Raw genomic sequence first — 25,585 nt, forward strand, 5'->3', positions numbered from 1 at the left:
TTGCCTGCCTTGATTTTTCCAGAGCTCCATATTTGGATTTTTAATACATGCAGGATACCATCTGAAATCATGCAATTTATTTGATTTAAGTTGTTACATATTAAGCATGAGTACAATCTTATTTTCCTCTATTTCCGTCATTGTCATCCTTTATCTGATGGCATCATCTTTCCAACAGTGAATGTGAAGCCCAGTGATTCCTCCTCCCTCCTCACTACTCTAACTCTGCCTCATCTGCTTACTAAGCATCATCCAAATCTCTGGGCTGCATTGAAAATATATCTCAAATCTGATGTATTTTATTCCTGCCTCTGTGTAGGTTCTCATAATCTCATAAACGATGAAACAATAGCTTCCAAAATGATCTTCATGCTACCAACCTGTTCTGTGTTAACCCCTCTTCTGCTGCATAACAATCAATGTTGCTCCCATACTTAGAAACAAACAAACAAACAAAAAAAAACCTTAAGTGTCTTCAAGGGTAAAGTCAAAATTCCTTAATTTCACTTTTCTTGCTTTTGCAATAGTTCTCATAGTCCATAGCAACTTTGTCCTGTTATTACAGTTTTTAGGCTACCTCCTCACTTTCATTTTACCTATACCAATTTTCTCACATGTTTTTATATATTAACATTTTCAGGCTGTTATTCAAAGTGGTCTTTAATTGTGTATTCTATATTTAATGTTTACTAATAAAATAAATTGTTTTAAACATATTTTTAAGGCTAAATGAGCAAAGTGATTTTCCACACTTATTTCCAAGAAGATTGCAGAGGTTAAGAGTACAGTAATGACCATGTTATAATTCAGTATAAGTATAGTTTTCTTGATGGTATGAATACCAAAGGGTATAAATAGGTGAATAGACAAAACAATAAAATAATGAATTATTTTATTAAAAAATTTATTAAATAATTCATTAAATATAAATTATTTAATTGGGTAGCTCATTAAAAAAAAATTCTTCCCTTATTTATGCCCCCAATTTTGTAGGACACTAAAAAGATAACAGTACTATTTGATTATTCAGTCATGATTTCTTTTTCGCCTAGCAGTTTTGGTTGAAATTTTGTGTTTCATATATGTATAGGTTACAACAAATAATAAACTAATTTTTAAAATTAACAAAATTTTGTATGTTTATGTTGTATAATAATGTTCTGATATATGCATACATTTTGAAATGGGTAAATCAAGCTAATTAACATATGCATTACCTCACATACTCATCTTTTTTGTGAAGAAAGCACTTAAAATCTACTCTCTTAACAATTTTAAAGTGCACAATATGTTATTAATGACAGTCGTGATTGTGTACAATTGATCTCTTGAACGTTTTCCTCTTCTCTGTCACCTGTGACCAACATCTCCCCTAATCTCCTCCACCTCGCAGTCTCTGATAAACAACTTACTCTTTGCTTCTATGAGAAGTGAAATAATTTTTATAAGAAAATATTCTTTTAAATTGCATATACTATTAGATTTCTATTCATAAATTTATAGGCAAAAAATCATATATGCCTTAATATACAAAATATGTTCAAACACAGATACATATTGCTGAATGGTATTTTGTCATCACACATAAATATTTATGGTAAAGTAAACATATAGAATGCTTAGTAATTATAAATTCACATTTATTAAGATTTTTGAAGCTGTGAATTCTTTTTATTTTCAAGACTGGGTCTCACTCTGTCACCCAGACTAGAGTGCAGTGGCATGATCTTGGCTCACTGTAGCCTCTACCTCCCAGATTCAAGCAATTCTCCTGCCTCTGCCTCCTGAGTAGCTGGGGCTACAGGCAGATGCTGCCACGCCTGGCTAATTTTTGTATTTTTAGTAGAGATGGGATTTCACCTTATTGGCCAGGATGGTCTTGATTTCCTCCCCTTGTGATTCACCTGCCTCAGCTTCTTAAAATCCCACCTGGGATTACAGGTGTGAGCCACTGTGCCTTAATTAGTAGACTTTGTTCCACTTTTTAACAATGATAACTACTTTATTTCCTATTACCAGTTTTGGTACTTTAAATCAGCATTTAAGATTTGAAAAGTTGTCCTTGGAAGTACTCAAGGTATTTTACACTAATGAATTTAGGTTTTCTCACACTAGGGAAAAGAGCAAATTAGAATATATTAATCTATCTTTAAGCATACACTTATTTGTTTTCAAGTGTTTACTGCCAGAAATTGTACACTTGAAAAGTCATACAGTATGTACTTTGCATGTTTTTCTTTTTTTTAATCCATAATGACTCTGCTTCTAGCTGTGAGTTTGAAAAAATCTGTCAGATTCCACTAAATCCTGAAATTATTTCATGGTGCAAACTTAGAATCAGATTGAAGCCCTCACATAAAATATGTTTTTCCATCCATCAAAAAGTAGCTCCTCTGACATATGCAGAAGCAGATTCAAAGATATAAACCTGTAGGTAAGATTGTTAGTCTCTAGTAGAGATTGTTCTTTGGAACTTTATTTTTTACAAAACATCCATGTTATCTCCTCAGTCTTGGCATTATCAGTCCTCTTGATATACAGCCACATGCTTTCCTTAAAATTTGATCCTTGTAATGACACCACATGAGATCTTAGTCCACCTGTTATGTGAGAAGATAAAACAAACCTTCAGCACATATGCCAAATAGTCAAGAATTGTCGGTTTTTCTCACAAAATTCTTTTAAATTAACCAAGTTGGAATTATGTACTCAGAATACAGTAAAGAGAAAGACGTAAATACCTGCGCAATTTCCTTAGGACCTGTGATCATGTTGTGGTAGTGATTGTGATTTTAGAATGTGTTAATTCTCTAGCTTTTCTCCTTTTAAAATTCCCATAGTATGTTAACTGAGTCCCATTATATGACTCAATAGTTATATCTACAGTGATGTTATTTGAAGTAAAATAAGTGTACTGAAGTTGTTTCCTTAAGACGGGGTAATATCCAATTTTTTTAAACATTATTTCACAAAATGTTTAAAGGAATTATACTAAATTTAAAACAAGTATTAAAAAAGAGAAAAACAGAACCTTGAGAGGAAGTGATCTGGATTCTAAGTTTCATTTACTTAACCACGTGACTTTGGATACATCACTATTATCTTTTGAACTTCCACCTATCTCATCTATAAAGTGAGAATAAGAATATCTCTTCTACATATTGCAAAGCTGAATTGAAACTATCAAATTGTACATTTGACAGTTTTAAAATGTGATGATCAAAATTTACAAAGAAGTACTACTAAAGGTTAAAGAAATACTCATTGTTGAGATACACATTATATTTAAGCGCATAGGTCAGAAAATATATTCTTAAAACTTCTGTGACACCATCTAGTAAACAGTGTAGGTGGCCAGGCAATGCAGATGCTAGCCACTATTCCACTATTTACACGTTTTATTCATCATCTCGTTTAATCTTTACAACTGTTCTGTGAGATTACCAGTTTCATAAAACTCTGATCCTCAACTTCCTAAATGAAAGAGGACAGATAGGTCGATCTGATTCCAACATTGAGGACCTTATATCAGTCGATTCTTACAGTATTGTCAATATTTGTTATGTTGACATGATAATGTGGAGATTCAGATCATTCTTACACATTCAGGAACCAAAAGCTTAATAGTGGAGGCAAACCATGCAAATGGTTTTAACACAAAATAGCATGTATGATGAGTTCCTAAAGTGTGTGGCAAGCAAATTTTAAAGCAAAGTGAAATAATTTGTAGGATTAGTAAATAAGTGAGAGTATAGTTGTTTTTTTTTTTTTGATACTCATTTTCAGTAATGGTATATAGGAGATAGAGGTTAAAAAAATAGCACCTTAGAAACTTGTAAGTTAAAGGATGCCCTGAAAATTATATCAGAACAACAAACTGAACCAGGACTCTCCTGGCAAACCATGATGGAAAGTCACCAAAATAATTAGAGCATTTTGATTTTGAGAAGAAAATAAAATATTAAGTAAATAACATACCCTTAGGCATATGTTTTTTATATTGTAAAGGTATGAATTGTTTCAGTTGTAAATGTTGCCTTATGCAAGCATATGTCACAAAGAAATGTACAGTTAGCATTATAGCAATTACTTTCTGCCCACAACCAATATAAAACAAATTTAGACAGCTGTGAAATCCACTGGCTTACAATACATTGGATTTAGTCTTACTGAACTAGGATGCTATTAGTCAATTATGTATAATACCATTTTGCCAGTTACTCATTTTAGTTCTTATTTCAATTTTAACGATAGAGTTCCAAGATGTTGGGTAAATCATTTATTCCACTATCTCCTCCAATATATTGGAATTATATATTTATAATTACAAAAGGTCCTTGATATATCTGGAGCTTTGAAGCTGCAAGTTGGGTGACTCTTTTCTTTCTTTCTTCCTTCTTTCCTTCCTCCTGCCTCCCCTCCTTTTAGTAAAATATTCTATATCATGAAGTAAGTTACATGATTTCAACATTATGATTTTTTTCAAGTTACCTTAAAAATTGAACCTATCAGTAAATATACTTTTTGAAAATAATTATTCTAATATTTCCTGTGCTTGTTTCATGATTCATAATTTGCATATTAGTACAGTTACTCAATATTTGGAACTCAACCTTGCCCACAAATTGGTGCAAGTTCTTTCCTTGAACTGATCTACATGTTGTGATTGATTTCCACTTACCCAGCTGAAGGACTACCCCTCTGTCTCATTTACTCTGTATCTGCAGGTTTCATTACGCCTTTCAATTTCCCTCAAATGAACACTTTGTATGTAAAACACTTCCCCACTCCTGTGTGCTAGAATTTTTCTCTTCTGAGCAGAACCAGCTTAGTTTCATGGATGATGATTGGCCAAAGTGGTATTTGAAGATAACGGCAGTTACTGGATGGAGGGTTAGACTGAGCTAGAAGTCTGTGATATACAGGTGACTTCAGATTCTGAAAATGAAAAATACTTTATTTTTCATTTGTTTGCTTTACCTTCAACTATCCCACATTATTCAGATATTAATTATGAAGTTAGTTCAGTCCATAGAAAGCATTTTGGAGATTTCTCAAAGAACTGAAAATAGAACTACCATTTGACCCAGAAATCCCACTACTGAGCATCTACCCAAATAAAAGGAAGTCATTCTACCAAAAAGACAACTTCACTCATTTGTTTATCACAGTACTATTCACAAGAGCAAAATCATGGGATCAATCTAGGTGTCTATCAAGGGTGGACTGGATAGAGAAAATGTGATGCATATACACCGTAGAATCCTACAAAACCATAAAAAGAATTAAATCGCGTCCTTTGCAGCAATATGGATCCAGGTGGAGGCTATTATCCTAAGTAAATTAATGCAGAAACAGAAAAGCTAATACCATATATTCTCACTTTCAAGTGGAAGCTAACCAATGGGTACACATGGATGTAAAGATGAAAACAGTAGAAGCTGGGAACTCCAAAAGTGAGCAGGGAGGGAGAAGGGTAAGGGTTGAAAACCTACCTATTGGGTTCTATGTTCATTATTTGGGGAGTGGGTTCAACAAAAGCCCAAACTACAGCATTATGCAGTTACCTGCACATGTAAGCCCTGAATCTAAATTTTTTAAAAGGGAAAGATAATTTAAAAAATGTATTTTAAATGCTTCAACAAACACACAAAACCAAAAACAGATGCTTAACATAAAGTAACACCTTGTTAAATACTCTGGTGATCACAAGAATTTCACATATTGCTAAGGACACTGAATTAAATAGCATTTAAAGTTTATAAATAGTGATCTCATCTGTAAACCTTATTTTACATTAAATAATTCATAGGGAAATTGTGCTCAGTTGGTAATTCAATTCAATAGTTGTTCTCTGACGTGTCTCGGGGGCTATAATAGAAATTTGCTAATGCTTCTTAAATCTTCTATCACCCAATGCGGTAACTGTTGTGGTAATATATATTATATTTTCCTAGGAAATTAGGCAAACAGTATGTTCAAACTATGTATTATTTATTAGTCCTATTATAAATTTAAAAGTACTACATACTATTAGTTCAAGGCAGTAATTAAAAATACAAAAAGTAAACGTGAAAAAATGTTTATACTTAAAATTTTAATATTTCAGATGTGAGTGTACATCTGGATGGACTGGACAGACCTGTAGTGAAGAAATAAATGAATGCGACTCTGATCCATGCATGAATGGAGGTCTTTGTCATGAATCTACCATCCCTGGACAATTTGTATGTCTGTGCCCACCCCTTTATACTGGACAATTTTGCCACCAACGCTATAACCCTTGTGAGCTACTTAATAACCCTTGCAGAAACAACTCAACATGCTTGGCTTTGGTAGATGGAAATCAGCATTGCATTTGTAGAGAAGGTAAGAGCTGATGTGGATTTTAATTTTTTTAAATAATTACCTAATTAGTTTGTGTATTTACTGTGCCTATGGGATGATGGCCTCTTAAAATGAGTTGGGAAAACCCTATGTACATTGTGGTTAGGTGAGTATCTGACTTCAAATCCAGTTATAAAAATATATTAGAGAAATACACCGAATGACTTAATCTAAGAATTAACCACTTGGAAGAGGAAAAAGAGTGAAGCTTTATAGCCTTTTGGCCTTTTTTTTTTCTTTTAGAAGTTGTTAGTAAGTTTCTCTTTTCTAAATAATCCTGTTGATATAGTGTTCTTGACAAAAGCAGTTAGTTAGAGATGGACATAGGTATAATCAAGGTTAATGAAATGCCTTATTGTACATTTTCTTCTGGAGCTATCAAAATAATACTTCTTTCTACATAGATTGTTTAGTTACAATCACATAACTTTGTAACTTTGGTGGCTGCCTTGTCTCATTAAGAGAAATCCTATGCAAGAAAGAATGAGCAATTCAAGGAATACTATTGGAGCTCCTGAATCCAGCCATACCTGAAGCCAAGATACTTCTGGCTTTCTGGTCATATCAGCCAGTAACTCTCCTCATATTATTTAACTTTCTTGATTGGGGTCTCTTCCTATGCAAGTGAAGAAAGTCTTATTAATGCACATTGGTTTGGGTACGTGTTCATGGTTCATGTGTTGATGGCTACTCACAAGCAATTTCCATCTTCAGTGGAAATGCTTCTGCTCCAAAACACATGGCAGTTCTCAGAATAACTAGATGTGTTATAAGCATAATATAAAAAAAAAAAACATTGCTTTTGGAGATTCACAACTGCAGTTTATTTTCTAATATTCACTTGTGGTTTCATGTTTTCTTCCCTCTCACTGGCCCTTAAAGGAGTTTCTTAAAGATAAGGAAATCACTTTACTCTTCTGTTCAAAAAAGCCAGCTTAGATGACATTAGTTAAATAGATACCTTATTCAAAGTTATTTTCATTTGTTTTTGCAAATCCTCTAAAACTTTCTTTAGAAACTAATCTTTTTATTTATTTATTTTTTCAAGATGGGGTTTCACCATGATGACCAAGCTGGTCTTGAACTCCTGACCTCAGGTGATCCACCCACCTCGGCCTCCCAAAGTGCTAGGATTATAGGTATGAGCCACCGTGCCCAGCCATCTTTTTTAAGACTATTGAGGCAAGTCCTTGAATCTGTATATATGACAGAAACTTCTGGGACTTCTGAAGGATTAGAATTAAAAGCTAGAAAGCCATCAGTAATAGTTTTTGCAAAAATGACATTGGCTTTATAGAGCACATGAAAGACTGTTTTCAAGAATAAGACAGAAGAAAAAATACAAGAGGTGCATTTGATGCCCAGAAAAATTCAATAATTATGAAGACCATAATTCAAATAAGTAAATAGATTTCCTCTTAGCAAACATTGAGAGTGAAACTTGTTAAAAATTACTGAATATCAGTGAAGCTAATTCATTTAGTAGAATAATTCTACTAAACATTCTAAGTAGAATTTTTTATTTAGCGTACTTACATTTCTGAGAATGTAAGAAATATATTATTATTTCTGGGAATCTAAGTAGGCTAAGTAAAACAATAAAAATTCTCAGAGTATAAATATTAAATAAATTTTCTAGAAGAGGCAATAGTATGTTTATTCACTTTAGATAAATCTCCTTTGTTTTCACCAGAGATAATTTTCTACAAAGTTGGCATTGTTTTAAAACCTTAATATTTAAAAAATTCATTTGCTATTCATAAATGCATTCAATAAACTTATAAAACATAGTGATATTTTTTTCCTGCTATGGGGTCAGGGAAAGAAAGTTTAGAAACATTTTAAAACCTTGTAGTCACATATTGAACTAGTAATGATATCTGCTGTCCCCTTGCACATGACAAAGATGTTATGGGGAGAATTTAGCTTTCACTATTATTAAGTAAATAAAATCTTATTTCCTCTTAATGTTTTATTATTGTACTTAAGCCAAATCAGTGCTTTGGCTGGAGTGGCAGGTAGACACAATGAATTATGTTTATTCCCTTGTGATTGCAATTCAGTACAAAGAGATACTTGAATTGCACATCATTGTTTAACTAATTTGCATCTATCTTTATATTTCTAAACCTAATTGTGGAGTATGTTTCTGTAAATCATATCTGACTACGGTAATAATGTACAATATTGTCTTTAGTAGTTTTAACCTCTGTAGCAGATCAAAAACTAAAGGCTATAACATTGCTTTAAAAAATTACCTCAGAAAATGCAAAAGAATTTGACTATGTACCATTTTAGAGGCTTTGCCTGGGTTACTTTAATAGCTTTACTTATAATAGGTTCTATGTCGAAGACAGTATATTACTTTTGAAAGAAAATATTTTATCAAATTTTATTCTCACAAGTATCAGCATTTAAAACTACAAAAAATTCGAAGACTTAACATCTACAGATATTATTTGGGAGCTCCAGTGGATTCCTTTGCAAGTTGTTGGTGTTTGTCAGTTGACGAAAATAGAACTGGTCTTAAGAGTAGAAATTTAAGGCTTAAGGGCTAAGGATTCCCCATATGTAATTCTGAATTTCTTTTCACAGTTTTTAGTCAGTCTATAGGGTCTCTTACTATATAAATATGAGTATAGATAAGATTTCAGCCAGAGTAACAATGTGACTATATGTTAGACAACTATATTAGAAATGACATTCAAATTCACTCTGAAGGACCAGCAAGTAGAATAACTGATACTTTGGGGTTTATGTCAGACTGCTAGCAGGTAAACTATTTTGGTTAGTGTGATTGAAATATATAATGAAAATAATCTAATCCTTTTTGCAATGTAAGCTACTTAAAAATTATAGGTATTGTTAAGCACCAGAACTATTGTGATCCTGTTTGTGAGACAAATAAAGGGCAATGCTTCTGTCTTCTGACTAGAACTGAGGTGATTAATTAATTCTATGAATAGTGAACACTTTACAAGAAAATGAGGAGGCAAAATAATTCAGTACATATTCAGTGACAATAATCAGTATGTTTATTTTATATAATCTTATTAGTTTGGAACAATTTCTGTAGGAACAAACAGTGCTTTAATAAATAGAAAAATAACACATAGAAGTGCACATTTTATAAGATTTCAATAAACAAATGGGTTTCATTTTTTAATACCACAATAGTGTTAGCTTTGGTTATTTAGTATGTCATAAATTTACACACCTAGAAATTTATTATAACCAGTCTTTTTTGCCTCTATAAACTGTACTCTGTATACAAATACATGTCTATTTTGTAACTGCATGTTGGTAGTGTTCTAGAAATTTAAAAAATACTCTTTATTAACTGATTCAACAAACTTGTATTGATTTCCTATGATGTATCATCTTGAGATAGGTTCTGGAAAAATTAAACATGGTGAAGATATGTCCTCAAGGAATTTAAAGTTTAAGTGAGAGGCACACCAGTTAATTAACCATTAAAGTACAATGCTGTACAAGGGTTTGATTGTGACAAGAGGCAGCCAAATGCCTAGGTAGATAAGGGGGGGGGTAACCAGTGAAATATTACCTCCAAGTCAATGACAGTTTAAAGCCTGAATTTTTAAAATATTAAAGCCTGAAAGCCAAGCTACGAGTTAAATTCTCCCACTGGATTGAGAACTTGTCTTCCTCTTTGGCAGTGCTTTCCTCTGATTGATCCCTAGCCTTCACCTATTTTATATATACGTGCCCTTTCCTAATTGGTTTTGTACACTGTCCTACCCACCTCTGAGTGTTGTCTTCGCTTTACCTTTTGCATACTCACAAACCAATCAGCAAGCTCTTCCCACCCTGTTTCTGTGAAAACCCAGACTCAGTCAGTAGAAGATAAGACCACCTGACTTTGGGGAAGACGACCTGCTCTTCCTGTACTCTCTCCAGCTTCCCTCTCCTCTGAGAGCTGTTTTCACTACTCGGTAAAATTCTCCACCTTCACCATCCTTCAGTCATCTGCATGACCTCATTCTCTTGGACACGGGACAAGAGTTTGGGACCCACTGAGTTGCCGATACCCAGAAGGGCTGTCCAACCAGGTCTTTGCCCTCCGCAGTGGAGGGCAGCCACCTCATGTGAAGAGGTAAGGGACCAACTGAGCAGCGAACACACCATTGTCTGTGAATGGTGGAACTAAAGGAGCACTGAACCACCCTCTCTAGGGCTTTGGTGTCACAGGCACCCTCACCTGGGTGCCACCATGTTCCCCTCAAGGTGACATGCCTGTTCTGGCTGGGAACCTGAATGGAGCTTGCTGTTGTGTCGGCACCTGGAGCGGCCAGCCAGGTCCCGCACTCACTGGCTCACGTGCTCCCTCCCCCAAAGGCTTGAGCATAGTGTGCTAAGTAGACAGATGGGGCACGCCTGCTGTGAGTCTGGTGAAGGGGCTGAGAAAAATCCTGCATCACCTTCACATTTGTGCCAGAAATACCCACAGGGTTGCGGAGGTGTGGGTACATACACTGCTTTCTCGTTTCTGTTGACAACTTTTAGTTATGTCTAGCAAATGAAGCCTCAGTTACCCGGAACAATTATGTGCTCATTAAACCACTTCCTAACCTGCTTTATTTTCTACTCCCTTGCAATGAGATCACCTCTCAAATAAAATACTTGTGGGAAAATCATTATCTCAGCTTTTTTTTTTTTTAAGGAACCCAAGCTAAGACATGAGACATGTAGTAAATTCTATCCCCCTGGTAATGATGATTTACCTAAGTCTGGGCATGTATGTGACTGGAATATTGGCATTCAGAGCCCTCCTTTGGAAATAATGCTGAGAGAAGAGACCTTTTTCTGCCAGAGGTTTTCAATTGACAGAGTCAACTACCATGTTCTCTTCACGTGGAGATAATCTGTATACAGCAGGGTAGAAGTGTTTGGGGAAGAAGGAATCCTGGCAGAGCTGACAGTTCTCTCTTCAGTTTTGTGAACTACCTGGTATCTCTCCCAGCTGGGTTACCAATAAATCTCACTTCTTAACTAAGTTTGTGTTTTTATTTATATTGTTTATAAACAGTAGAGTAATGGCTAAAACAGAGTGAAGGCAAAGAGTTAATTAAATGGGCAAGGTTGAATAAACTGGTTTCAACTTCAAGCTGGTAGAAATCAAATATAAAATATATCACTTGAGGGCTGGCTCCAATAGCTCACACTTGTAATCCCAGCACTTTAGGAAACTGAGGCAGAAGAATTGCTTGAGGCAAGAGCTCCAGATCAACTCTAGACCTCCTATCTCTACTTTTTGTTTTTTAATTAGTTGTGCATGGTGGTTCATGCCTGTAGTCCTAACTACTAAGGAGGCTAAAGCAGGAGGGATCACTAGAGCCCAGGAGTTTAGGGTTACAGTGAGCTATGATCTCAACACTGCACTTCAGCTTGGGAAACAGAACAAGAACTTGTCTTTAATAATAATAATAATCACAAAACCACATGAAGATTAAGAAGGTAAAGATGACTTCAAAGGAAATGCATGAAAATGTGTGTGTTTTTGCCATACAGAGAATTATTTTAGTATGTTTGTGTCTAGTTGAAGATAGGAAATTTAATTATCGATATACATTTCTTTACTAATGTTATTTTTATGATTCTTTATCTTTCTACTTTGAATTACTATTTTCTCAGTTTATAGGCAAAAAATTACGCTATCAAATATGTTTTAATTTCATATAAAGAGCAACTTTAGTTTCTAAAATAGCCACTTTGTATGTCTTCAAGGTGAAAGGAACAAATGTTTCTTTAAATGACAGGATTAAAATGTGGCAAAGATACCTTGCAAGGTGCTGTGGTGAAAATAGAATCAGATCATTTACATGTGCTATTGATTTACAATTGGGAGCCTAAGCTTGATAGAATTGTGGTATCAGGGGAGACAAGTAGTTGCATTTAAATGTGTCTATTACTCAGTATATATACCATCATTATGGTAATTTCACATTACCTAAGGTATACAATTACAAGCGCCAAATAAATGTGTCATTTGACAAAATAGTTTGTCTAAATTAGAAATTACTCCTGTTGACAGTTAAAAACATGTACCCATGTTGTAGCACATACCTATTAAGGTTAATAGTTGTACAAATTTGAATTTAGAAAATTCCTTAAAGAAAATACATACATAATTAAACGTAAATCATGTTAAATATTTATTACATTCTAAAATATTGGCTTTTCTATTCTTTAAGTCTACTTTAGAAATAAGTTAAAAATCTCATTAGGGACTATTGGAAATATTCTATATGCTTATTCATAGTTTTTAAAGTTAAATTTGAAGAATTTTTGATATTGGCTAATTATTTTAGAAAATGTTAATATTTGAATACAAATATTTTTAAATAACAATTTTTTAAAAGTCTGACTTGCCAAGGGAAACTCCTGAGATCTTTTTTGTTTTCTTTTTATCAAGCTTTTAAATTAAGAAAAATTAGATTATTTAATCAAGAATAAATAGAAATAATACTTTTGAAAGAAAAACAATATTAAGAGTTCTAATTTTTGTTTAAGAATATATGATTTTTAACTACCTTGTTTGAATTCATGCTATGGTATACACTAATTTTTTTTTTTTTTCTGTTCACATTCATTTCAAATTACTCCAACTAATACCAATTCTAAAGTGAACGTTGTTAAAATATAGTCCTGAAAGATAAAATGCTTTTATGAAAATTTCACTATTGTTAATGTACTGTGTTCTACACAATACCTTCTAGAGTACAAAGTGAAAAAAGGCTGAATTTGTTAGAAAAAATATTAAATGATTTTTAAAATAAAACCTACAATCCAGATGGGTTTAGATCTTAAATTTGATCAGTAGGCTTTAAAATTTAATTTTGTATACTTTGCAGGAGCAAGTGAAGAAGCATACAAATAATATCATTTACTAACCATTCATGTGTATTTGTTATAGCAATACACAGATGAGACAGTGTAAGAAAAGGATCAAGACAGCATCCATTTGAAAATGCTTCACTGTTATGCGTGTAAAGAACTCACTGCAATTATCAAAATAGAGTCAACCAGATAGTGCTGAGTAGGAACAAAGAACAGGGGAACAGAATAAAATTAATTCACTAAACTTTCTGTTTGGATAATCTTTTAGCTGTAACTTCATATATTCAAAACAGGTGCCCTTCACAGAAATGAATATCAACTTCTAACACCAAGAATTATAGAATATGCAGTTTGGGATTAAGTATACAGTCATGGATTGCTTACAAAAGGGGATATCCTGAGAAATGTATCACTAGGCAATTTTGTTGTGTGAACTACTTAGAGTGCACTGACCCAAACCCAGATGACATAGCCTGCTGCATTTGTATGTCCATTATAATCTTATAGATCATTGTCATTAGAAATGTGGTCTGTCATTGACCAAAATGTTGTTAAGCAGCTCATGACTGTATATACATTTTACTCTTAAAATCCTTAAAACGTAAGCTCTCTCAGCAAAGCTTTGGTTAATTTTGAATGCAATCCACATATACTTTTCTTTTTTTCTGCCAATATCTACTGCATTTTAGCAATCTCATTTCCTCAACCCATTGACATATGTTGCTAGTTGGTAACAAAACTCCATCTCAGAAATGTCAAACTTAATGAATACAACAAAATCACGGGAAACAAGGTTATCCTGTGAGCTATCCAAGGTCCTGTGCCCTGAGTGTTCTGATTCATCAGCACAGCTGAAATCATGGAGGCTCGCTGGCATTTCTTTATAGCCAGTCAGTGCCCCTGAGTTCCACTGCCTTAACGGAACATTTCTAAGAGTCATTTCAGTGTCAAAATGCCCTCTTTCCAGAGAAAACTAACCAGGCTTAAAGTAGGAATGGTAAAATGGATCCAACTTTCTAAATTTTTAACTTGTGAAAAATCAAACTACAATCAAATATTTAAAGAATTAAACATCGTTTGCAAATAGAATCCAAGTTGTTTATAACTACTGTGACACTTGCAACCTAAATATAGAAAATAGCAATGGTGATCCAAGAATGATGAAGCATGTTGGAACAATTACAATTTTCTCACCTAAAGTGAGGAGAGCCGTATTAACTTGGAGGTAACTCATTTTAATTTTGTTTCTAATGCTGAGGATGTAACAGTCATCATATGAATGAATTACAGAAATGTAACTTCAGAGATTCATTTGCAGGCTCTGAGAATTGAGTAAGAAAAATGAGGAAAATTAAAAAAAATTGCTTGACACGAAAACTACTTGGTCTGCTAGACACATAAGCACCCCAGCTTTCTTACAATTAGTGTTTCATAGTATATAATCATTCCATCTTTTAAATGTTAACCTATCGTTATGTTTTAAATAAATTCCTTTTAGATATTATGTGGTTTCTTCTGTTATTTAGTTTGCATCTGCCTTTTAATTGGAGTTTTTAAAATCATATTTAATGTAATTTTTTATATGTGTGGCTTTAAATACACCATTTAGCTATTTGTTTTCTATTTGTTGTATCTGTACTTTATTTTTTTTTGTTTGTTTTCTTTTGGATTAAGTAACTTTTAGTTTTCCATATTATATCCAACCAAGGAGGCTGCCATATTTTGTAAGATATAACACCAAGCTCCCTGTTGAATTGCAACAGGAGGCAAGTTTGGAGTTTGATCCAATGGTAGATACCACAGAGAATGGCAATGGCTGTGGCATGGTATGATGTGAAAAGATGAATTAGGTCAGTCAATTCCATGTTCTATCATGGGAATCCAAATGAGAAAATACTGAGAGAATTTTTCATTGAACAGTAGGTGTTGAGGATGAAATGTCATAATATATACATAGAGACCAATGAAGCTGTATTTTGTCACTTGCATGCCAACATTGCAAGTGATTTGAAACTGAACATGCTGTGATATTTGTGATAGAGAAGAAAAAGTGATAGGAGAAGGATAAAGGACAGGTACTATGAAAGAAAGTCAGCCATTCCTGGGTAGCTAGACTTTATTTCCATTTTTTTTTTTTTTTTTTTTTTTTTTATTGCATTTTAGGTTTTGGGGTACATGTGAAAAACATGCAAGGTTGTTGCATAGGTGCATACGTGGCAGTGTGATTTGCTGCCTTCCTCCCCTTCACCCATATCTGGCATTTCTCCCCATGCTATCCCTCCCCAACTCCCCACCCCCCCGCTGTCCCCCCCACTCCCCCACAACAGACCCCCATGTATAGTGCTCCCCTCCCTGTGTCCATGTGTTCTCCTTGTTCAACACCCGCCTATGAGTGAGAACATGTGGTGTTTGATTTTGTGTTCTTGTGTCAGTTTGCTGAGAATGATGGTTTCCAGGTTCATCCATGTCCCTACAAAGGACGCAAACTCCTCGTTTTTAATGGCTGCATAATATTCCATGGTGTATATGTGCCACATTTTTCCTGTCCAGTCTATCATCGATGGGCATTTGGGTTGGTTCCAGGTCTTTGCTATTGTAAACTGTGCTGCAATGAACATTCGTGTGCATGTGTCCTTATAGTAGAACGATTTATAATCCTTTGGATATATGCCCAGTAATGGGATTGCTGGGTCAAATGGAATTTCTATTTCTAGGTCCTTGAGGAATCGCCACACTGTTTTCCACAATGGTTGAACTAATTTACACTCCCACCAACAGTGTAAAAGTGTTCCTATTTCTCCACATCCTCTCCAGCATCTGTTGTCTCCAGATTTTTTAATGATTGCCATTCTAACTGGTGTGAGATGGTATCTCAATGTAGTTTTGATTTGCATTTCTCTAATGGCCAGTGATGATGAGCATTTTTTCATATGTTTGTTGGCCTCATGTATGTCTTCTTTTGTAAAGTATCTGTTCATTTCCTTCGCCCACTTTTGAATGGGCTTGTTTGTTTTTTTCTTGTAAATCTTTTTTAGCTCATTGTAAATTCTGGATATCAGCCCTTTGTCAGATGGGTAGGCTGCAAAAATTTTTTCCCATTCTGTTGGTTGCCGATTCACTCTATTGACTGTTTCTTTTGCTGTGCAGAAGCTGTGGAGTTTGATTAGGTCCCATTTGTCTATTTTGGCTTTTGTTGCCAATGCTTTTGGCGTTTTGGTCATGAAGTCCTTGCCTACGCCTATGTCCTGAATGGTTTTGCCTAGGTTTCCTTCTAGTGATTTTATGGTGTTAGGTCTTATGTTTAAGTCTTTAATCCATCTGGAGTCAATTTTAGTGTAAGGTGTCAGGAAGGGGTCCAGTTTCTGCTTTCTGCATATGGCTAGCCAGTTTTCCCAACACCACTTATTGAACAGGGAATCCTTTCCCCATTGCTTGTTTTTATCAGGTTTGTCAAAGATCGGGTGGTTGTAGATATGTTGTGTTGCCTCCGATGCCTCTGTTCTGTTCCATTGGTCTATATCTCTGTTTTGGTACCAGTACCATGCTGTTTTGATTACTGTAGCCTTGTAGTAGAGTTTGATGTCTGGTAGTGTGATGCCTCCCACTTTGTTCTTTTTGCTTAGAATTGACTTGGCTATGCGGGCTCTCTTTTGGTTCCATATGAAGTTTAAGGTGGTTTTTTCCAGTTCTGTGAAGAAGGTCATTGGTAGCTTGATGGGGATAGCATTGAATCTGTATATTACTTTGGGCAGTATGGCCATTTTCACGATATTAATTCTTCCTAACCATGAACATGGAATGTTTCTCCATCTGTTTGTGTCCTCTCTTATTTCGTTGAGCAGTGATTTGTAGTTCTCCTTGAAGAGGTCCTTTACATTCCTTGTTAGTTGTATTCCTAGGTATTTTATTCTCTTTGTAGCAATTGTGAATGGCAGTTCGTTCTTGATTTGGCTCTCTTTAAGTCTATTATTGGTGTATAGGAATGCTTGTGATTTTTGCACATTGATTTTGTATCCTGAGACTTTGCTGAAGTTGCTTATCAGTTTCAGGAGCTTTTGGGCTGAGATGAGGGGGTCTTCTAGATATACAATCATGTCGTCTGCAAATAGAGACAATTTGACTTCCTCCTTTCCTAATTGAATACCCTTTATTTCTTTTTCTTGCCTGATTGCTCTGGCTAGAACTTCCAGTACTATATTGAATAGGAGTGGTGAGAGAGGGCATCCTTGTCTAGTGCCAGATTTCAAAGGGAATGCTTCCAGTTTTTGCCCGTTCAGTATGATATTGGCTGCCGGTTTGTTGTAAATAGCTTTTATTATTTTGAGATACGTTCCATCGATACCTAGTTTATTGAGGGTTTTTAGCATAAAGGGCTGTTGAATTTTGTCGAAGGCCTTCTCTGCATCGATTGAGATAATCATGTGGTTTTTGTCTTTGGTTCTGTTTATGTGGTGAATTACATTTATAGACTTGCGTATATTGAACCAGCCTTGCATCCCCGGGATGAATCCTACTTGATCATGGTGGATAAGCTTTTTGATGTGCTGTTGTAATCGGCTTGCCATTATTTTATTGAAGATTTTTGCATCTATGTTCATCATGGATATTGGCCTGTAGTTTTCTTTTCTTGTTGAGTCTCTGCCAGGTTTTGGTATTAGGATGATGTTGGTCTCATAAAATGATTTGGGAAGGATTCCCTCTTTTTGGATTATTTGGAATAGTTTCAGTAGGAATGGTATCAGTTCCTCTTTGTATGTCTGGTAGAATTCGGCTGTGAACCCATCTGGACCTGGGCTTTTTTTGGGTGGTAGGCTCTTAATTGCTGCCTCGACTTCAGACCTTGTTATTGGTCTATTCAGGGTTTCAGCTTCTTCCTGGTTTAGGCTTGGGAGGAGGCAGCTGTCCAGGAATTTATCCATTTCCTCCAGGTTTTCTAATTTATGTGCATAGAGTTGTTTGTAATAATCTCTGATGATGGTTTGAATTTCTGTGGAATCTGTGGTGATATCCCCTTTGTCATTTTTTATTGCATCTATTTGATTATTCTCTCTTTTCTTTTTTATTAGTCTGGCTAGTGGTCTGTCTATTTTGTTGATCTTTTCAAAAAACCAGCTCCTGGATTTATTGATTTTTTGAAGGGTTTTTCGTGTCTCTATCTCCTTCAATTCTGCTTTGATCTTAGTTATTTCTTGTCTTCTGCTAGGTTTTGAGTTTTTTTGATCTTGCTCCTCTAGCTCTTTCAATTTTGACGATAGGGTGTCAATTTTAGATCTCTCCTTTCTTCTCATGTGGGCACTTATTGCTATATATTTTCCTCTAGAGACTGCTTTAAATGTGTCCCAGAGATTCTGGTATGTGGTGTCTTCATTCTCGTTGGTTTCGAAGAACGTCTTTATTTCTGCCTTCATTTCATTGTTTATCCAGTCAACATTCAGGAGAAAGTTGTTCATTTTCCATGAGGCTGTGCGGTTCTGGGTTAGTTTCTGAATTCTGAGTTCTAACTTGATTGCACTGTGGTCTGAGAGACTGTTTGTTATGGTTTCCGTTCTTTTGCATTTGCTGAGGAGTGATTTACTTCCAATTATGTGGTCAATTTTAGAGTAGGTGTGATGTGGTGCTGAGAAGAATGTATATTCTGTGGATTTGGGGTGGAGAGTTCTGTAAATGTCTATTAGGTTTGCTTGTTCCAGGTCTGAGTTCAAGTCCTGGATATCCTTGTTAATTTTCTGTCTCGTTGATCTGTCTAATATTGACAATGGTGTGTTGAAGTCTCCCACTATTATTGTGTGGGAGTCTAAGTCTCTTTGTAAGTCTTTAAGAACTTGCCTTATGTATCTGGGTGCTCCTGTATTAGGTGCATATATATTTAGGATCGTTAGCTCTTCTTGCTGCATTGATCCTTTTACCATTATGTAATGTCCTTCTTTGTCTCTTTTGATCTTTGTTGCTTTAAAGTCTATTTTATCAGAGATGAGAATTGCAACTCCTGCTTTTTTTTGTTCTCCATTTGCTTGGTAAATCTTCCTCCATCCCTTTATTTTGAGCCTTTGTGTATCCTTGCATGCGAGATGGGTTTCCTGGATACAGCACACTGATGGGTTTTGGCTTTTTATCCAATTTGCCAGTCTGTGTCTTTTGATTGGGGCATTTAGTCCGTTTACATTTAGGGTTAATATTGTTATGTGTGAATTGGATCCTGTCATTTTGGTGCTAGGTGGCTGTTTTGCCCTTTGGTTGATGCAGATTCTTCATTGTGTTGATGCTCTTTACCTTTTCGTGTGTTTTTGGAGTGGCTGGTACTGGTTGTTCTTTTCTATGTGTAGTGCCTCCTTCAAGAGCTCTTGTAGAGCTGGTCTGGTGGTGATGAACTCTCTGAGTTCTTGCTTGTTCACAAAGGATTTTATTTTTCCTTCACTTATGAAGCTTAGTTTGGCTGGATACGAAATTCTGGGTTGAAAGTTCTTTTCCTTAAGTATGTTGAATATCGGCCCCCACTCTCTTCTGGCCTGTAGGGTTTCTGCTGAGAGATCTGCTGTGAGTCTGATGGGCTTCCCTTTGTGGGTAACCCGACCTTTCTCTCTGGCTGCCCTTAGTATTTTCTCCTTCATTTCAACCCTGGTGAATCTGATGATTATGTGTCTTGGGGTTGCTCTTCTAGAGGAGTATCTTTGTGGTGTTCTCTGTATTTCCTGGACTTGAATCTTGGCCTGTCTTGTTAGGTTGGGGAAGTTTTCCTGGATAATATCCTGAAGAGTATTTTCCAGCTTGGATGCATTCTCTTCGTCACATTCAGGTACACCTATCAAACGTAGATTAGGTCTTTTCACATAGTCCCATATTTCTTGTTGACTTTGTTCATTCCTTTTTACCCTGTTTTCTCTAATCTTGCCTTCTCGTTTTATTTCATTGAGTTGATCTTCGACCTCTGATATCCTTTCTTCTGCTTGGTCAATTCGGCTATTGAAACTTGTGCATGCTTCACGAAGTTCTCGTGTTGTGTTTTTCAGCTCCATCAATTCGCTCATATTCCTCTCTAAGTTGTCCATTCTTGTTAGCATTTCGTCAAGTCTTTTTTCAAGGTTCTTAGTTTCTTTGCATTGGGTTAGAACATGTTCTTTTAGCTCACGGAAGTTTCTTATTATCCACTTTCTGAAAGCTGATTCTGTCATTTCATCACACTCATTCTCCATCCAGTCTTGTTCCCTTGCTGGTGAGGAGTTGTGATCCCTTGTAGGAGGAGAAGTGTTCTGGTTTTGGGTGTTTTCATCCTTTTTGCGCTGGTTTCTTCCCATCTTTGTGGATTTATCCACCTGTTGACTTTGTAGTTGTTGTCTTTCTGATTTTGGTAATTTTAAGTCTGCTGTGGCAGAACTCATAAACCCCCTGCTCTTCCCCCCAGGTGTTCTGTCCCAGGGATTTACGGTTTTATGATGTTCCCCTGTGCGGTTGCTGTTTTCCCTGCCCACAAGGTGGCAGCCTAGTCACACTCAGGTTGCAGAGGCTTCGCTAAGCTGCTGTGGGCTCCACCCAGCTTCCGTGTGAACTTCTGGGTGTAGTTAGAACTGCTTCCGCTATGTTGGCCCGCCTCTGTAGTGACGGAGTCTCTGTAGTGGCGGATTGCCTTGGTATATTGCCCTGGGAACAGCAGGGTGCCTATGGAGAACGCCCCTCCTCCACAGAGCTGGACCGTCCCGGTTTCAGTTGTGTTTCAGGTCTTCTTGCTGGGTAAGAGGGGACACCGTCTCATCTGATCTGCCTCCGGAGCCGCTGCGTTGGCTAAAGCCGCGGCTCTGAGATTCGTGGTGCTGGCCTGGCTCCCCGTTTCAGCTCCCCTTGCTGGCTTATAGGGGACTCAGACTCTCTCACTTTGTACAGTGAGCCGTTGCCTCAGGGTGCCGGCCCAGCGGCTGCGCCGTTCAAGCCAGCGGCGCCAGTGGCGCTGGCGACCCGTGTGGCTTCTCTGCGTGTGAATCTCCTGGTCTGTGGGCAGTAAAAATCAGTCTGGAAATACGGCGTCCACTCACCCTCTGTGCTTTCTCTCGGAGCTGCATTCCCGAGTTCCTCCTAAGCGGCCATCTTGGATCTCGGGTTTCTAACTTCTAACCTGGATCCCTTATTCCAGGGCTTTCACCTCAGCTTGCTAGGCTGGAGCCAAGGCCCAACGCTGCCGCACCTTGCTCGCGACGGTAGCTTCCCCTTTATTTCCCTTTTAATGCTTCTCAGTCCCAATTCCAGTCTGTGTATGCAAACAGTGAATATAGTTTTCTTAAATTAACTCAAATGACTCTTTGTTCCTCAAACTAAATTAGCCTGACTTCATATTGACATTTATAATATTGTATCATGTTGCTGCATTTATTTAGTACTTGGTAATATCACTGAAAAAGCAAAAGAAATGGAACTCTTGTTTCCTATGTTTTTAAACTGGTACAGAAAAAGAAATTAACAAGAAAAATGGTTTTAAGCATATATTTTATTATACTTAGTTAATATATAACCATATAATTGTTTAACTGGTTATTATAAATACTAGTATATTTCATTGTATTTTAAAAAGTGATATAATGCAGGTTTTTTCTGACACAAATCTGTTGGAATACTTACAACTGTCTCTTTTATCAGCCTGTAAAATTTTTTTCATGTTCATTTTTTAATATAATCGGCCTGTGTTTAAATGGATGACTGATTATGTAGCTGTGAATCAAAATAATTTGTTTTCTTTGAATCACTTGGATATAAAAAGCAATTAAGTAATTTGCCTCATCTGCTAACTGCCTTGAATAAATTTGATCATTGAAGCTCCATTTTACTTTGAGATTGGTCATCACATTAATTCATTTGCTTTCCAGATCATTTCAATTCTTTCTATTCAAACATCTAAATACCTTAAAACAACAGCAACATTAGCAACATCTCTACCTTCTCAGGAGATTTAGTAAAGTATTGCTCCCTTGGTTCTTTCATTTGAACTAATTAATCAAGTAACTGGCATGTTTTTATGCACACATTATGTGAAATGGAGTTTTATGAGAAGCTTGAGATTAATTATTTTCTTTTTCTTTTTTTAACCTCCATTATGAGCATATTATTTAGACTATCACTGATTCTGATTTTTTTTACTTTATAAGAATTGCTCATCCATACTTATCTCATACTCTTTGCAGAATTTGAAGGTAAACACTGTGAAATTGACATGAATGAGTGCCTCTTCCTTCCCTGTGAGGGTTATGGTGACTGTGAAGCTATGGTCAACAATTTCAGGTACAGAAAACTAAAAAGTATCTAGATACATGTTTATGTGTCTAGATAATTCTAGGTATAGAATTTTAATAGATAAATTAAGCAACATTTATACTTACTGAAAACTTGCCATGTTATAATTCATTTAAGCATTGATTTTATATATCTATACTAATGGAGTTACTAAATTTTATGTTTAAAAGGTGTATTTGCAGAGCTGGGTTTTCTGGATCTCTATGTGAAATCGAAATTAATGAATGCTCCTCTGAACCTTGCAAAAATAATGGAACATGTGTGGATCTGACAAACAGGTTAGAAGATACTTTTCATTAAATTTATTTGATATGTGTAATTCAGCAAATAATGAGCACATATGTGCCTATTATGTAACTAAGGTAACTGATCACTGCCGATACATTTGTGCTTGTACCAGTACATCTTCATTTCTCTCACCCAATCAATTATGTCAAAATTCTCACATTTTTATTCACCACCCTTGCCATTAGTTTATAATTTTGTTTGTATGTATGCCTGAATAAAATGCTTTAGTTTCCATGTTAAATAGGTAAAATAATATTGTGTGTAGTTTCCTGAAAATGTTGAACGTAATATTTGTAATTCCTGTTGATGCATGTATCTGTTGCTCATTTTATAGAATATTTCATCTTCAATATATGCCAACATTTATCTATCATTCTATTGGTTGTAGATATTTGGGCAATTTACTTCCTTTGTCTTACCTACAATGACATTAAAGTTTTCAAATATTTCTCTAAGTACACAAGCACTAGTACTATCCTAGGTTGCATACCTAGAAATAGACTTGCTGAATTATTGTGTAAACATTGTCACATTTACTAAATCACATTTATTTTTTTTATTTCAATTGGAAAATACAATTTCTGCACTCTTAACAACAGTGAATAACTGTTTTTATTGGCATTATTAGAATGTTTTATTTTAGGCTTTGTGTAGAATTGTATCATATTGTAGTCTCCCTGCATTCTCATAATAAAATGAGTTTGAATAATTTTATATACATTTTGAGATATTTAATTTTGCCTTTCTAGAAATGGCTAAATATGGCATCTGCCATATATATAGATAGGTAGAGAGAGAGAGGTGGATGGGGGAAGAGAGAGAGAGAGATCTCACATGTGATATTTGATCCCTGTGACCATATGTTCTCATTTTTCAACTCCTACTTATGAATGAGATGTGCGGTGTTTGGTTTTTTGTTTCTGTGTTAGTTTGCTGAGAATGATGGTTTCCAGCATCATCCATGTCCCTGCAGAGGACATGAACTCATCCTCTTTTATGACTGCATAGTATTTCATGGTGTGCATGTGCCACATTTTCTTTATCTAGTCTAACATTGATGGGCATATGGGTTGGTTTCAAGTCTTTGCTATTGTGAATAGTACTGTAATATATATACATGTGGATGTTTCTTTATAATAGAATGATTTATAATCATTTGGGTATATACACAGTAATGAGATTGCTGGGTCATATGATATTTCTAGTTCCAGATCCTTGAGGAATCACCACACTGTCTTCCACAATGGTTGAATTAACTTATACTCCCATCAACAGTGTAAAAGTGTTTCTATTTCTCAACATACTCACCAGCATCTGTTTCCTGACTATTTAATGATCTCTATTCTAACTGGCTTGAAATATTATCTCATTGTGGTTTTGATTTGCATTTCTCAAATACCCAGTGATGAGCTCTTTTTCATGTTTGTTGGCTGCATAAATGTCTTCTTTTGAAAAGTGTCTGTTTATATCCTTCACCTACATTTTGAAGGGGTTGTTCGTTTTTTGTTTTTTTTTTTTCTTGTACATTTGTTTGTGTTCCTTGTAGATTCTAGCTATTAACCCTTTGTCAGATGGATAGAGTGCAAAAATTTTCTCCCTTTCTGTAGGTTGCCTGTTCAATCTGATGATAGTTTCTTTTGTTGTACATAAGCTCTTTAGTTTAATTAGAACCAATTTGTCAATTTTGGCTTTTGCTGCCCTTGCTTTTGGTGTTAATCATGAATTCTTTTCCCATGTCTATGTTCTGAATAGTATTGCCTAGATTTTCTTCTAGGATTTTTATGGTTTTAAGTCTTATGTTTAAATCTTCAATCTATCTTGGTTAATTTTTGTATAAGGTGTAAGCAAGGGGTCCAGTTTTACTTTTCTGCATATGACTAGCCAGTTTTCTCTGCACCATTTATTAAATAGGGAATCATTTCCCCATTCCTTCTTTTTGTCAAGTTTGGCAAAGATCAGATGGTTGTAGATGTGTTATTTCTGAGGCATCTGTTCCTTTCCAATGGTCTATATATCTGTTTTAGTACTAGTACCATGCTCTTTTGGTTACTGTAGCCTTGTATTATAGTTTGAAGTCAGGTAATATGATGCTTCCAGATATGTTCTTTTTGCTTAGGATTGTCTTGGCTATATGGGCTCTTTTTTGGTTCCATGTGAAATTTAAAGTAGGTTTTTCTAATTCTGTGAAGAAAGTAAGTGGGAACTTTATGGGAATAGTGTTGAATCTATAATTTACTTTGGGCAGTATGGCCATTTTTACAATATTGATTCTTCCTATCCATGAGCATAAAATGTTTTTCCATTTGTTTGTGTCCTCTCTTATTTTCTTGAGCAGAGGTTTGTAGTTCTCCTTGAAGAGGTTCTTCAAATCCCTTGTAAGCTATATTCCTAGGTACTTTATTCTCTTTGTAGCAATTGTGAATGGGAGTTTACTCAGGATTTGGCTCTCTGTTTGTATATTAATGATGAATAGGAATGCTTGTGACTTTTGCACATTGATTTTGTATACTAGGACTGCTCAAGTTGCTTAGCAGCTTAAGGAGATTTTGGGCTGAGACAATAGGGTTTTCTAAATATAAAATAATGTCTTCTGCAATCAGAGACAATTTGACTTCTTCTCTTCCTGTTTGAATACTCTTTATTTCTTACCGTTGCCTGATTGCCCTGGCCAGAACTTCCAGTACCATGTTGATTAAAGTAGTGAGAGAGGGCATCCTTGTCTTGTGCCATTTTTCAAAGGGAATGCTTCCAGCTTTTACCCATTTAGTATGATATTTGC

The 25,585-nt window shown here is 35.5% G+C and overlaps 1 protein-coding gene across 1 annotated transcript in view; it reads left to right on the forward strand.

The window, feature by feature from the left end:
- Positions 1-25,585, forward strand: part of EYS (eyes shut homolog) — a 2,025,572-nt gene that overhangs the window by 778,564 nt on the left and 1,221,423 nt on the right. Inside the window, 3 exon segments of the mRNA XM_021676159.2 lie at positions 6,110-6,369; positions 22,410-22,506; positions 22,689-22,796. Of these exon segments, the coding sequence (XP_021531834.2) occupies positions 6,110-6,369; positions 22,410-22,506; positions 22,689-22,796 (465 nt within the window).

The sequence above is a fragment of the Aotus nancymaae genome, unplaced genomic scaffold (genome assembly GCF_030222135.1).
Source record: "Aotus nancymaae isolate 86718 unplaced genomic scaffold, 86718_ANA_hifiasm-v0.15.2.pri h1tg000040l, whole genome shotgun sequence".
Classification (NCBI taxonomy): domain Eukaryota; kingdom Metazoa; phylum Chordata; class Mammalia; order Primates; family Aotidae; genus Aotus; species Aotus nancymaae.